The sequence below is a fragment of the Trachemys scripta genome, chromosome 5, assembly GCF_013100865.1.
Source record: "Trachemys scripta elegans isolate TJP31775 chromosome 5, CAS_Tse_1.0, whole genome shotgun sequence".
Lineage (NCBI taxonomy): Eukaryota > Metazoa > Chordata > Testudines > Emydidae > Trachemys > Trachemys scripta.
Window position 1 is genome coordinate 34,914,025 of NC_048302.1, and position 15,612 is coordinate 34,929,636.

The window sequence follows — 15,612 nt, forward strand, 5'->3', positions numbered from 1 at the left end:
GTGCTGGGCGGGCCAGGGGTGGTCGGCCGGGGCCGGCACCCCAGGGCCCGAGCTGACCCAGGCTGGAAACGCCGGGGGGCCAGCCTGGGCCGCGCCTCCTCCCCCCACAAACCCCTTACCTGCTTCAGGCTTCCCGCGAATCAAATATTCGCGGGAAGCAGGGGAGGGGGCGGAGACTTTGGGGAGGGGGTGGGGTTGGGCGGGGGGTGTGGGCGGGGCTGGGGGCGGGGCCGGGGGCCGTGGAGTGTCTCCATTTGGAGCCACAAAATATGGTAACCCTAGATAACATTCCATTTTAGAAAAGATAAACAGCAAAGGAAAAAGTTCTTGACTTAGCATAGCCTGTTTCAATAAACTTTTGAACATAAGCAGCTAAACAGGTAAACTTGTAAAAGCTATGTGCACTATAAAAAGAAATGCCAAATGACAGTGTAGTTATAATATCCTCAAATTCAAAAGACAACCATTATGTTTCCATGATGAAATGATTCCTTGTCTTTTCATGAATAAGGTGTCCTACAAACAGTCAAAACAACATTTATTGAAGGGTGTTTTCTCCACTGAAATTTACTCAAGGCTTAAGGTATGTAATCTCTTGAGAAGCCTTTCTAGAAAAGGCAGAAAGCAAATCATCATATGCTGCTATCAAAGCTAGGTATCAATCACAAAAGTTCACTGGTGCCTTCGCTGCCTTGCAGCAAATCAAGGTAATCTACACTACAGTACAAAATCTTCACTGCAATGCAGTACCACAGTACTTCTCAGTGATACATTACATTTTGGTTTAGAGTACTGATAAAAATAAGATTGCTTCTTACATTGAAGGATTTGAATAAAGTCAGTCAAAAGAACAAACTAATTAAAGACACCAAACTCAGAGCGACATCCAGTAAAAAACATTCCCGCAAGAAATCTCCCAAACCACAGAATATATAAGCACTGGTGTGAGGTTTGATATGCAATACAAATAACTCATAGGCCTCCTTGCCTAATTAAATCACAAACCCATCTCCTGAAGAGGTTAAAATGTAAATGAAAGCTTAGGCTTGGCAAATCCCATCAGATTGTCAAATATGGATATTAGATAGGTACTCCATCTGTTCCTGCAGCTATATGAATATGCAACGTGACTGACATTGCAGCACCTGCATTCACGTGGCGGAATATTACAAGTAAGCAGTTTCTAATTATAATTAAATCAGGAAAAAAAGTTTTGAAAGCATCTAAAACAGACTTCTTGCTATAAATTGTTTGCTTATGAACTCCATACACTGACAGTTCACATTTCCCATCCTTTAAGTTTTGGGATGGAATAATTTTACAGCGTACGTGTGCTGTGCTTATCAATTACATCAAATGAAGTGATTTTTGAGAGCTAATTTCAATATAGTCTACATCTTGGTCATAGTTAACATTTGTCTGAAAATAAATTTCCAATGCACCCTAACATTTTTGTTTTTGGATCAAAGCTAGATAGATAGATAGCACTGTAATGCTAGCTGGTAATTTTAACCTGACTTTTGCCTACAGATGTAACAAGGCAGATAGATGATGGATATGAACATGGAAACAAAACAGAGAAAACAATGTTACAAAAAAGGGGAAGAATTATCAGCTTCCTATCTTGGGTTTTAGTCAAACTTTAAGCCAAATTGTTGTTGATTTGTCTAGAACTGATCAGCAAAAGATACATGGCAGACTGTGGACCCCAACAAGCAAGCGTGGCTCCAATTTCAAAGTGACTGCACAAATATACAGAAATTCATATCAAATGCATGAAAGATACTTCTGCTGGGAAACTAGAGTCAGTACAACTTGGTGCAGTGTTATGAAAATAAAATTACACCTCATACGAGGAGAGATTTCCTTTACAGTTGCCATCAAAATATCAATACTGTTGCTTTTCTATTATTAGTACACTTTATTTTAGTTAAAATTATTTTTAATGTGATAAAGTATTAGGCATGTTTGATTAAAAAAAAATCTAAGTTACCATTACAGATCTCTGTGAAATACTTAATATTCATAAAAGGTAATACTGAAAGCTGAAGTTTCATAGGTTGCCTCAGACCCCCAGCTAAAGCAAAGGAGATTTCTGCCAAATACAAAACAGATGTACTGTTGTATGGACAGATCTCTAATGAGCTGAACAGGCCTTCACATTCAGAGAGCCTTCTATCCCTTTAAAATAATGACAAGGTAATTTCTAATCCTAATGTTGAGTTGTTTTTCCTAGTCTGATTTTAGTTGTAATTCTAACCACATTCTCTAATTTTCCTTTAAAGGAAAAAGAAAATGAGTCTGAAGTTATTTTAATGTTTGCCACTAGCCAAAAACTGGCTGAACAGATGAAAAAACATTTTTTTTTAAATTAGGACACTAAAGATTACAGCTGTGCAGGCACTAACTTTTCTGCTCCGGAGACCCAAGTTCTAAGCTAGACTCAGACAACAGGTGGAAAAACAAGCTTTGTCACCTCATTTTTCTTATAAAAATCCACCACTGAACAATTCACTATGTTTGGCAGTTTCCACTCAAGAGAGCCCAAGACTGGAATAACAGAAGCATTACAAATCAAGGCAAAGCTGCATGGAGGAAATATGCACAGGCCTTAACTATACTTGGCAGGAGCCAGTGATTTCAACCAGTATCACTTTCACGAGCACCAAATTCACTCAAATGTTAAATACGTTGCACTGGAGCTGACAACTCCTTTAGTAATTTCCAATCAAATATAACATGAAATAGCAGAGTTACAAGTCTCATATGAAGAGGAAGACAACACTACTGAACCTCAAACATAGGAGAATGGACGGGCAGCACTATAATGGGGAAAAAAAAAAAACAGGTGAAGAGTGGGTGGGACTACAGTAAAAAAAAAAAAAACCTTCTCACAAAAGGCAACATCTGCTCAGGCTGGTATTACATAAATAAAGGCTCTGGTGCACAAAACATTTCAAGTAATACTCAGATTACAGTGAGAGGAACAGATATTATATATATTCACACACACACAAACTAAAACACTTACAAGAATAAACAGACAGATTGGATTTATGTGGCTCTCCAATATGAAGCAGATGTTCCATTCAATTTCAAGGCACAATTAATTTAAAATAAACAGTTAAACAAAAGGGCTATCACCTTCAACATGGGGTATGTATTGTACGTTTCCCTCATCCAATAAAGTTAGGAAGTAGTTATGCTTTTCTATAATACTTTACAATCCTCAAATTGTCCTTACAAAGAATCCCACAAATGCTAGGTAACTGCATATGAAGAAGGATGTAGGATCCTGATGAAATAAAACCCAGAGGTACCAGTAAGATCCACTCAGATACCCTATCCTACATATCTGAGAGTGCTCAAATAAAGATAGGTAAATGATTACATTATTTTGCTTATGTTTGCCTGTGCAAATAAAATATTTGGTTTACATTTTTTTAATCTGTCAGAATCACCAGGCTGTCAAAGCAGGTGTTTTTAGGTTACAGGAAAAGATTATGTTTTCACCGTGCCCTTCAAGTCACAGTGTGTCAGAAAAGCAGCTGATGTGGGAAAGACTTGGAATAATAAGGGTGAAATAAGAGTAGTAAGAACGGCTACTAAATGCCAATCATGATTGGGAAAGAGTAATGTACCAATACCTCTTATCTGCATACCTAATAACTCTTATTGCCTCATTAGAATATTGCTTTCATTTTTCATTTTCAATAAACTTGTTCGTTTTAAAACCTAATCGGATGGACAACAAACAAGAATTCACTCTAGCCCTAGCAATCTATGTAACATAAGCATCTGCCTAATTTTAAATTAATAGGAAAACTCACATGTTAAAGACCGGCAATGTATTTAAGTACCTTACTGAACTGGGGCCTCAAATCACAATAGGCATAAAATACTGTACATTCTTTTGTATACTAAATAACCAAATAAAATAAACATACAATAAAATTGCAAATGTTTAATATTGTTCTTGTGCCCTTATTTTCACATTTTAAGACAATAATTAATGTATTACAGTACATCATATTCATATGAACATATGTGTAAATACACACAAGTAATACTTTAGGTACACAGAACATATTAGAGGGGTTTACAGCCTTCATATAAAAAATAATAAAAACAAGGAAAAGAGGTTTAAAAAAAGTAACAGGGAGAACACCAAGAGGCTGTGGAAGATCAAGTAACATTGTTGCTTTGATTCCTGGTTTTCGAAATACTACTAAAAGATTACTAACTAACGGCCCCATTCTGAAAATAGTTACTATTGAAGATCTCTCTTTATTCCTGCTTGTAGCTCTACTAAAGAGAGAGAGAGAGAGAGAGAGTGAGTGTGGTAGCAACTGTGAACAGGATTGGTCACTTAATTTTTTCCCTCTTAAAAGTGTTTTGTTTTGTTTTAAGATTAGCTTTTGCTTTGAAATTTTATTTGAATTTAAGCAAAATACATTCAGTGAACAAATTCTCTACGAAGACAGAAGATAGGAAAAATATATTTATGTTCCAGAATCAACATGGATATTTAGAAACTTTACAATATGGGGAATTCAAGATGAAGACCTCAGAGCCTAGCTCTCTTCCCTCTGATGTTGAGTGAATCTGAACAGGGCCGGCTCCAGTGTTTTGGCCGCCCCAAGCAGCCAAAAAAAAAAAAAAAAAAAAAAGCCGCGATCGCGATCTGCAGCGGCAATTCAGTGGAAGGTCCTTTGCTCCGAGCAGGAGTGAGGGACCATCTGCCGAATTGCCGCCGAATAGCTGGACCTGCCACCCCTCTCTGGAGTGGCCGCCCCAAGCCCCTGCTTACCAAGCTGGTGCCTGGAGCCGGCCCTGAATCTGAAATAACTCCAGTGAAGTAACTGGCGTTACTTTAGTATAAAACCAGCTAAGTGAGAGGCCCATAGTCTACTGGGAGAGGAGGGAAAGAAAGAACAAGTCACCCTTGAATAACCCCCTCTGGCTGACTCTTTAGTGGAAGGAACCTACTCATCAGAAGATGGGTCAGAGGCCCAATTCAAGTCCTAGGAGGTAATGGAATACAATGAGAAAACAGGGAGATCCCAGACAATGTTCCTTCTCTCCCCAAAAAGTTCTTCAAATTTTTAGGCACATTTAATGATTTCATAAACTGGAATTGAAAAATGAGCATTTCCCCCAGTCTTTTATCTACCATATCTTACGTGCATCACTGAATGAGTTTCAAAATATAATTCTATGATATTTTCCCCCAAGACCTTATACATTTGGGGTTTAATCCTGTATCCACTACAGCCAGGGCAAAGCTCCTGCTGACTTCAATGTTGCAGACCCTTTAGAAGCAATGGTTTCAAAATACCATTTCTAAACCACAGTGAAAGTTGTACATGCCCTAGGGCACCTATATGTTTAATCACATTTCCCTGGCCTGCAGGAAGAAAGTTAATTCCAATATTATTAAATTTTTTCCCCACAGGGAAATTTTTTTTCAGCTGATGTGCGGATGTAACAGCAACAAGCTGTGGCCATACACAGAACAAAAAAATATGATTTCATATTTTTTATGTCCAACACTGTATGGACTTTAAAACAAAAACTATTCTTTCCTGAACACATCAGTACTCACAATGAACAGGAGAAATAAATTCTTTGCAAAAGGAAAGGAAAATTGGCTTCACAGAAATTATATGAAATTTGCTATGGATAATTTACCTACCAGTTGCCAGGAACACCCCAGTCAAATCTAGTTTTATACGTTAAAGAAATTACTACCACCCAAAATTAGTGTCAGTGAATTCAGGATTTATGAGGCAATCTCAATGATGTCTGAAAAGTTCTTAAAATAATTAGTTATTTGGTTAAAACAAACTAACAAAAGAGCAGTTAAACAACACAAAAACCTCCAAAACCCAAACAGGGCACTTTTCAGTGAAGCACATGTAAGTGTCTCTTGAAATTGACCCTGTATACTAAAATCTCTTCAACCACATGGTAAGTACTTGGTGATGGGACTGTACAAACACACTTTCCACACTCACAAGCTTTCTGAACTCACTGATATTTTAAACATTTGGAGAAGGGGGAAAAAATAGCACCAATTTACCTGAAGAACTGAATATTTGCAAATAAATATGAAAAAAAAAAACATTCACACTGAATTTATAAATCACAGAGGACACAGGACTCCTATATTAACTAGTACAATATGAGGCTGTAATTAAACTAAGAATCAGACAGAAAATAGTGAGTGACTAGGAAAAGGCCAATCAAGTGTAACCGATTATTGTTTCCTGTCATCCTAAAGGAAATACTGAAAAGGCAAAACAATTAATATATGAAAGAAAGTATGTTACCAATCAACATATAATTAACATGAGAAACAGGCCTCCACAAGAATTTACTAAAGCAAATGGCTTAGAGCCCAATTCTGTGGTCCTTGCACATACAAAACTGACATTTGCTTCACTGAGGATTACTAGATCAGTCCCTAAGGGGTTTTTTTGTTTGTTTGTTTGATTGATTATAGACAACAATATGAATAAGAATACCATCCAGTTATGCTAAAATTACAAAGATAGAAGTCTACATTTTATTAATTCTTGTGCTTCAGGGTTACACTGATCACCTGCTGGGGTCAGAATGAAATTTTCCCTATGGTATATAGCACTGCACTGTTGGGTGCATTATTGCAGTTTTTTGGATTCCTGCAAAGCATACAGCATTGATAGAGACAAGATACGTGACTAAATGGACCACTAGTCTGTAGTGGCATGGTAATTTTTCTCTTTGCCATAAAAACCTATGCTGAAAAATGCCACCTTATATGGTTCATATTTCCATTTATCTCCCTACAGCATTTTAAACAACTTTATGGTTTGTGAAATGTTCCACATGGATAGATTTATAGATGGAAATACTCTAGCCGCACAGCAAAATTCCTCACAGTCTCCCAACAAAATGTTGTTCCAAAAGGGTGAGAGTGCCTCTGCGGCCTCCATGCCCATCACAGGTAGGTGTAAGAATCTGCAATTGGTGTGGTCACCTGTGGCACTTCCTTGCACATGGGGACCCTTCAGTGGGTAAACTACAGGAAATATCAGTGAAGCACTTCTCTTATAAAATAGAAAGATACTGAGAGGAGTGGAGAGGGGGCCAACTGAGAAGACAATAAGTAACCAGCAGAAACCTCCAAGGATCTGATCCAAAACCCTATGAAACTAATTGCAAGTCTCTCACTGATGTCAGTAGACTTTGGATCTGGTGACGGGTATGGAAAGAATGGAACTGATAACCCTACAGGTTCCCGTGTATGTATGCTTGCCACAGATATTGGCTCATCTTTCTGCTGCAATGACTAAAGGGTGGGGTGTTTTTTGCAATATGGACAAAGGCACACTAGGAACTGGACAGTATCATTGAGTGATCATCAGAAGGCAAGTACATTTGGTCACTACAGATCTGGTGCAAGTTCAGATGAGTGAAATGACTGCATACAATGAACAATCCACTGAGCACATTGATTTCTGTTCCCTTTAAATCCAATTAGAGAGAGTATGTCAAAAGTACAACGGTTGCCAAAATCTTTCATATTTTCTTATTGTCTGTGAAACACATACATTGTAATTGGAGATTAAGACCTCGATCCCGCAATGGGATCTGCATAGGGTTAAAGCCACAATTCTTTCAAAAAAGAAGAGGTTCAAAGATAAAAATAAATGCTATTAAGTTTTGTCTTTTTTTTTAAAGTTTGATGCATAATAGGGCAAGAGTGAATAAAATAATATTTTATAATAGCAAACTTTATTCATCCTAACTATATACCCACAAAGAGGACAGCCTCTGCAAATAACAAAACCAAGATTTAATAAAAAGTAATAGAATATATATAAGATGAAGCCTAGTACAATGCAAAAGCAGCACAGATATACTGTTTTTTGCTTCTACTTTTCTGTAAACTTGCCAACTCTTCCACTTTCTTTCAGGGGTCTACTTTCTTGGAGTATATTCATGCTCCTAGTTTATTTATAACGTGTTCTTCTGATACAAATTACCAACTGTTAATTTAATTCAGATTCATATTGTTAGAAAATAATCTCTTCATTCTTCATTAAAAAGTTTAATAACTTACAAAAACTACAATTTGCATATGAAGCTTGACATTATTTTTAAATGAAAAGCGGAACTTTTGTATGTTCCTACTGAAATATTAGTTAACTAACACAAAAATTGTTCACAAAAGGTGCTTCTACAATGAAAGATTATACTTCTATTATTGTTTAAGAACAACAAATCAACAGAGAACCATGAAACTGATGAAATTTCTACCTGTTATCAATCTTATAGCAAACCATGCATTTAAAATCAAATTCTTTATTTAAAAAAATGTGAACTTTAAACAATAGTATTTTTTCTTTTGCAATTTGGATTAGCTTGGTATGTGACCACATTCCAAATATATGTAATTTGTCACAAATTTAAAAGACAAACTTAATTTTGAAAATAAGAGCAGTAGAAATGCGAAGTGTTGTGCAAAAGATCCCCAAACAAGTGAAAAAGAACATGCAGCACTTTAAACACAAGAGTGTTTTGAAACTCCTTTGTAAAGATTTAATTATGCAGGGAAACTATGAAGAAAGTGCAAATCCACAGACAACTTTGTATGACCAGATCAATATTTCACATTGGGAGGACTAGGAATCTAAGGGTTCAAATATAGTCAAAGAAAACGTAGGTGGGAAAGAGCTGTTTGACTAGGCAACACTAACTGAAACCCATAACTAAGAATATTAATACTGTTTTAAATAAACTTAGTAAAATATAATCAAAGTCTTGATTTTTCCATATCATTTGTTAAAATACCTCTTCTTCAATGTTTCAAGCAAAAGTCTTATTGAACACTATGTGAATTTAGTGAACTACACCAAAGAGAACCAGTCACCATACATGAAATTCACCTCAGCACAGAGTACCTTGTATGTACAGTAACTCCTCACTTAACGTTGTAGTTATGTTCCTAAAAAATGCGACTTTATGCAAAATGATGTAAGCGAATCCAATTTCCCCATAAGAATTAAAGTAAATGGGGGGAATTAGGTACACAGCAATGCATAATTGTGAAGCTTGGTTGAGGTGGTGGAGTAAGAGAGTGGAATATTTCCCAGGGAATGCCTTGCTGCTAAAGGATGAAACAGCATTCAGCTGAGCCCTCAAGGGTTAATAGGCTGTTGTTAATGTAGCCTCACACTCTGCAAGGCAGCATGGACTGAGGCAGGAGGGAGGAAACACAATAGATGCAGGGCAGTAACTGCAAACACTTCCCTGAAAAAAATGAACATGATGATGAGCCCACGCTATCCAGCTGGAGCGCACCACTCTCTCCTCCTGACAGCACATGCACGGCTGCGCAGGTGCTGACTTTCCAAAGTGCTGCAGGGTGTATGCATGAGTGAGAGAGAGAGAGAGAGAGAGACGTGCATTGCCCCTTTAAGTACAACTGACACCACTTCAAGTACATTGCCCTTTTAAGCAGATCAGCCAGTTCAGACAGGAAGCAACAGCTTCCAGCCAGCTCCCTCCTTTCTGTCCCTCTCCTCCACTTTGTGGAGAGGGGGTACAGAGTCCGGGGGGGGGGGGAGCAGGGAGACATCCTGATATCAGCACCCCTCTGTCCCCCTCCCCCAGCAAGCAGGAAGCTCCCGGGAGAACTCCAAGGCTGAGGGCGGGCAGGGGCAGGAGCAGCACAGCAGTGTCGGAAGAGACAGCTGAACTACTGCTGGGCAGCTGCCGCGCCACATACCTTACAGGGAATTTAGAGGAGCGGATAGGGCTGCTGGCCCTACCTGGTTCTAATCCCCTTCCAGAGAATCCTGCAAGCAGTGGACAAAGCAGGCAGCTGCCAAACGACGTTATAAGGGAGCATTGCACGACTTTAAACGAGCTTGTTCCCTAATAGATCAGCAACTTAACAACAAAACCGGGACAACATTAAGTGAGGAGTTACTGTACCCTGTGCACCGGGATGAAGTTCACTTTATGAACTGCCCATTCGAATTAAACAATAGCATACTCTATGATTTCATACACCAGTGAATTATCATATGAACCCATGAAAATCAACGGCTCCATTTCACAATGAAAAACATGTCAAGATGTGAAAAGAATTAAATAATGGTGTGATTTCAAATAGTATCTAAACTACAATCTGTAAATCCATTATCAGTTATCCAAATTAAAATGTATCACAGTTTGATGCTATGTAACGGATAGCTTCTATATCATAACAAATATCTGAATACAGAGAAATTGGAAGCATGCTTTTAAATAGACTACAAATAGGGTCACAAGTACATATTTTTCTAACCCGATGCATGCTTGATGATTACTGTTTCATATCTGGAGCTATTTAGCTGACAAAATACCTCAGTACACTGAGTCGGTGTAGTTATTATACGTATACTGTGTGTATGTGTAGATGTATACACACAATACAAAGCAATTTCTTAGGTATGTTAATACCCTCACTATATGGACCATATCACTGCAATAGAAATGAAAGCAAAACTTCCTACTAGCAATTTTTGAAGAGTTCTTTAAAATCTAGCTCTGTGAAAGTTGCCTAATCAATGACCAAACTATTTATGCAAATTTGTACAGGCAGAGCTGGACAGTTAGCATTCCCTACCCCTATAATACTCACTTAAATCCACTGACAATATATCATGTATTCACACACGTATATGTAAGGAAAATGACATGCCCACAATCTATTATTCAGATTTAAAGTTTAAATCCACAAAAGTAAGGGAACTCAGAGTTGAATTCTTGGGTACCGTGAATGCAGAAACCCAAGATCTGTGCATGATGTTGCACTGCATACTGTGCTCTCAATTTCCTTGGTGAAATTCCACTTAAATTAAAATACACCAAAGATGAATTTGGTCCTGTATGTGCTGCAATGTCTAGAGAAAATGGTGTAAGAAAAAGTAAATGCTTCTATTTTGCACATGTCCTGTGCTACTTTTAGGAGTTTAAGGCAGACTCTTTAAAATTTACTTTAATAAATGTTATAGTTTCTTCACTGTAACACACATTTAAAATCATAATATATATGTGATACATTCAAACCATAATTCATTAACAATCCAGTGTTCAGTCCATCACTGTCTCTCGTGTCAAGAGGGACTTAAATTTTTAAACATTTATCTGTTTTAAATGTCAATATTTTGGCTATTTTTCTTTTAAATATCCAAACTAACAGATCAACATTATCAACTGACAGAGAAAAAATAATTTAAAATCAAAATGTATTTTTAAGTTTTAAAAAAAGTTCTCAAATCACAAACTTCCATTTACTTTCCTCACCCCTCCATTAAAAAAATAAGCCACATCCTAAAAACGAACAGACTCATTAGAAATATGGTTACACAAAACTAAAAGAAGGGAAAAAATAAATCTCTCACACATTAAGAGCCTGAAGTTTAAGAGTTAGTGAAAAGTAAACTTTTATAGCCCTGTTACTGAGCTGAAAATAAGATTATATAATGCAAAATGTTGAATGATCCCCAGCTGTTAGAGAAGCATTAAAAGTTACAGCTATGCTACCATATATTAGAAGAATTCTTTTATATATTTATTAAATTAATTAATGAAATCAGAGTGCTGCTTGTATACAACGCTTCCCTTGTATAAAACATAAACCAAGCCACAAAGGCAGGTTTACACACTGACATTGTTTGTTTACACATTTCCATGCTCATCACAATACCATAAATTCACATGAAAGTACAGATAATGTCAACAGAGAATAATCCTTAATCCCTAACATCCTCGTACAAGCACGTTAGTGTGGATTTATCAGACAATAAGTATAAGGCCTATTTTCAGCAGTCCTAACACACAGTAAATATATAGTTTCTTTAATGTAGTGTAAGCACACAACCAGTGAATATCTATATATAGATACAGATACCGCTGTCAAATATATACCACATAAGGAAAATACAAATAAAAGGAGAAGAAAATGTGTGCATGATAGAAATAACAGTACAAATGCTTCACTTAAACATCACTACTTGGTACATAAATAGTTACTTTATAAAATGTCTACCCTATTATACTACATTTTCCTTTGAAAAACTATATGTGCGGCAGATCAAATTTTTTTCTAAAGGCGTTCACTGTTAAATATGGCTTGATTAATTATGTTCATATTTAAATATAATGGAAGAATGTGATTCAATTAAGATTTGACCTATTTTTTCTTAATAAAAATTAGAGTGAGAGAGCATTTGCTCAAAAAAATAATAAAAGAAAATGACATTCCAGGCTGTTATTCAAACTCTCTCTCAGAGCTGAAAAGCAGATTTGCATCTTCAAAAAAATGCTCTAGAATTTGTACATCTTTCCTTTTAGCATGGTAGAGCAGTAATCTCATATCTAAGCATTGTCTGTCAGTCAAAGATTACTTAACAACATGGAAAATCTAACCAGTATTTTAGGAAAATGGAAAATAAACGGAGAAAAAAACTAAAATATCTACTCAATGTGTAAATGCTTAGATATAATACTATTATAAGCACAAAAAGGGGGGGGGGAGCAACAGAGAGAGAGACTGAAAATATTGGGTTGAAAAATACCCACCTCGAGCAGACAGCTTTTTGGTGTTGATAATTTTGGCAGCATACTCTTGTCCTGTAGGAATTTTCACACATCTTCTCACCACTGAGAATGCCCCCCTGAAAACCAATAACCAGACAAACATCAATACAAGGGCTGTAATACTGGATAATGGTTCTAATAATTTGAGTGTTTAACTGATTTGATTGAAACTCATAATGTCAATACAGGAGACAGGAAAATGAGCACAAAATGGCAATCATTACTCATTTTATAGACTAGAACAGTAAATTGGATTTAAAATATAAGTGAGCACAAGTCACATCATTAAACAGTTTAAATATATGTACACAGTAAATTATAAGTGATGGTATTTACACACCGGAAACGTGCACATTTTTACAGTTCCCTGACTCAAAAGCCTCAAATGCTCTGTGACTATCTTACAAGCAGCAAAAAAGTGTGAAAAACAAAACAAAATCTGAGTAAAAAATTCACCTCCAGCTCCGTCAACATGGCGATTGTATTTAATTAAATTTAAACACTGAGCCCATTTGTGTGACAAGGAAGTAGATCTTAATGAATACAGTGCTACAGGGTGACATTCCTACTCCTGCAGAAAAGGAGCATTTGAATTAGATTGCTGTTTACGACATATTCTCCATGTTTTTAATACCAAATGGTATCCCCACAAGCCTTTTCAAGTCATTTACATAACGAAATGACACAGCAATGAACTCACAAATTAAAAAAAAAATCAAAGAGAAACTGGAGACTGGGCAATAGTTAATTTCAGGTCTGAACAATACACTGCCATCACGCTTCTTTGTAAACAATGGATCTATGAACGTTTGGGTGTATTTTCGAGTGTCAAATAAACTGCACAGCTTTTCTGATCCTGGTCATGAAAAATACAAAAGCACACCCTGCTCTGGGCAGAGCTTTCTCGTCTGCATCGGGTTTCTCCTACAGTCTGGCGAGAATGGTGGCTATACATCCTGAAGAGAATGATAGATACAGTGTGATATTAAGATCGAGAACAACAATCTTTCATAAATAACAAGAGGAGGGAAGGGGAGGGGGCAAACTACATTCACGCAGGGTCGCCCTTCCTCCCTATTGAAAGTGCTGGATGCAAAATGTACTGTATGCCCAGCTGAACTTTCTGCATCAATAAACGTGGCACCTAATTGTATCAAGTATAAAACAGACAAGCATGCAAAGCAGAGAAGCAGCTGTGTCTAAAAAATATGAATTTATCATCTAGATACGTGCATAGAGCTGAATCCTCCTCCCTCCCCCATGACAGCTCCAACTGCAGAGATCAGCAATGCACTAAGTATCCTTTGCAAAGGATCTGAGGCAACAACCAGCCTGACCCCCCCACCCCTTCATTTTACACCCAAACAAAAACCACCTCTTTGCCCAGCCTTGATGGGTCAAACCACCTCCCCTGCCCACAACCGAAATACCCCTCCCCTCCGCTCTGGGACCCCTTTCCCCGCACAGTGTGCAACGGCCGCAGTCTCTTACTTTCCAAGCTCCTCGAAGAGCTGGTACTCGTCGGTGAATCTGGTGCAGGTAGTGGTTGAAGCCATCATGAGTCCAGGCTGCTCCTGCCGGTGCTTCAGAGAAGAGGGGCTGGGAGGAGCGGGGACGGAAAGGAGGCGAGACGGGAGAGAAGACGCGCTTCTTCTCCTCCGGGCGAGTCGGTGTCACCCTCGCTGGCTTCTTTACTTTCTTACCGGATGGTTTGATGGGGCTGGTCGGGAGGGGTGGGGAGCTCCACGCCTCTCCGCGAGCTACCTTCCTTCGCGCAGAGCTTCTCCCCCTCTCCGCCCCGGGGCTTTTGGTTTGTTTAAATGTAAACCCCACTGGTCGGTGCACAGGGGGAAACTGACAGCAAAAGGGAAAGCAAAACCAGCTGGGAGAGCGGGAAGGCGAGCGGCAGCAAAGCCAGCCGTGACTAAGAATGATACAGCTGGGTGGGTGGATGGAGGAGGAGAGAACTGGAACCCAGCCGCAGCAGCCCCAGTCCACTCCGCCTCTGCTGCGCGGCGGGGCTGTGCGCCGGCCCTGACCGCAGCCGGGCTGTGGGGGGCTCTGCGGCTCCTCAGGCCGCCGCTACTGACAGCAGCAGCGCAGAGCTGGGGAGGAAGGGGGCAGACCGAGTTGAAGAAGTAGCTGGGGGGTCTTTCTCCTCCTGCGGCAGCTGCCTCTCCCTTCTCCCTCCCTCTCTCTCTCTGTAGCACAGCTCCCTCTAGCGGCGGCTTCACACACACGGGGGAAAGCGGGCACTCGGGTGACTTTCCACGGAAGACAGTCTCTGCGGCCGCCTCCTTGCTCACACGAGCGAGCGCCCCCCCCCTTTTTTTTTGGCAGGGCTCCCACCGTGGGAGCCGGGCACGTTTTGTGCACAAGCAGCGGGGAGATGGTTGAATTTCTCATTGAAACAGCAACGCTCCCCTCCCCGCCGCAGAGGCTGGGTGTGAGCCGAAGCCAGGAGAGCGAGAAGGGGAGGGGGCAGTTCTGCTTTGTGTGCCAGGACTGGAGTAACGCCTGCTGCAAGCTCCCCATCCTTGTGCTGCACGGCTGCATGCTACACCGGCTGCTCAGCCTCACTAGCCATCAAAGAGGCACGTGGGTCTATTAAACAGCTGAGGAATGTTCTGCATGACCCCCGCCTACGGGCGACAGCTGCGCACTGCCAGGGCACGGTTCCCCTGCCGCCCCAACGCCCGCGCGAGCGGCTGCAGCGCCCCTTCTCCAGCAGCGAATTCTGCCTCCCCCCGCCGCCTATCACTGCATCCGCCCGTCGCTGCGTTCCATTCTGTGGCGTCATAATTGACACACTCTCTGGGTGCGTTCCAGGCAGCCTCCTTAAGGTTACGGGCTGCCAAGCGAGGCATGCAGCTTCTCGCGAGACTTCTCTTGTGGTTGGGGCGGGGCAGGAGCAAGTGAGTTGCCTCACGAGACGAGCAGCTGCTCCCCAGTGTCGGGGCGGGGGGGCGCTGAACC

At 39.7% G+C, this 15,612-nt stretch overlaps 1 protein-coding gene across 18 annotated transcripts in view; it reads right to left on the reverse strand.

The window, feature by feature from the left end:
- CAMK2D (calcium/calmodulin dependent protein kinase II delta) overlaps positions 1-14,841 on the reverse strand; it is a 266,772-nt gene extending 251,931 nt beyond the window's left edge. For 3 of the 18 annotated variants that reach the window (XM_034771685.1, XM_034771681.1, XM_034771683.1), the window contains exons 1-2: positions 14,128-14,824; positions 12,619-12,713 (exon numbers count right to left, since the gene is read on the reverse strand). In XM_034771685.1, the coding sequence (XP_034627576.1) occupies positions 12,619-12,713; positions 14,128-14,195 (163 nt within the window). In that variant the 5' untranslated portion in view covers positions 14,196-14,824. Of the gene's footprint in view, positions 1-12,618; positions 12,714-14,127 lie in introns of all 18 variants that reach the window. The other 15 variants (XM_034771682.1, XM_034771684.1, XM_034771690.1 and 12 more) reach the window with 10 other exon arrangements.
- Positions 14,842-15,612: the final 771 nt, after the last annotated feature.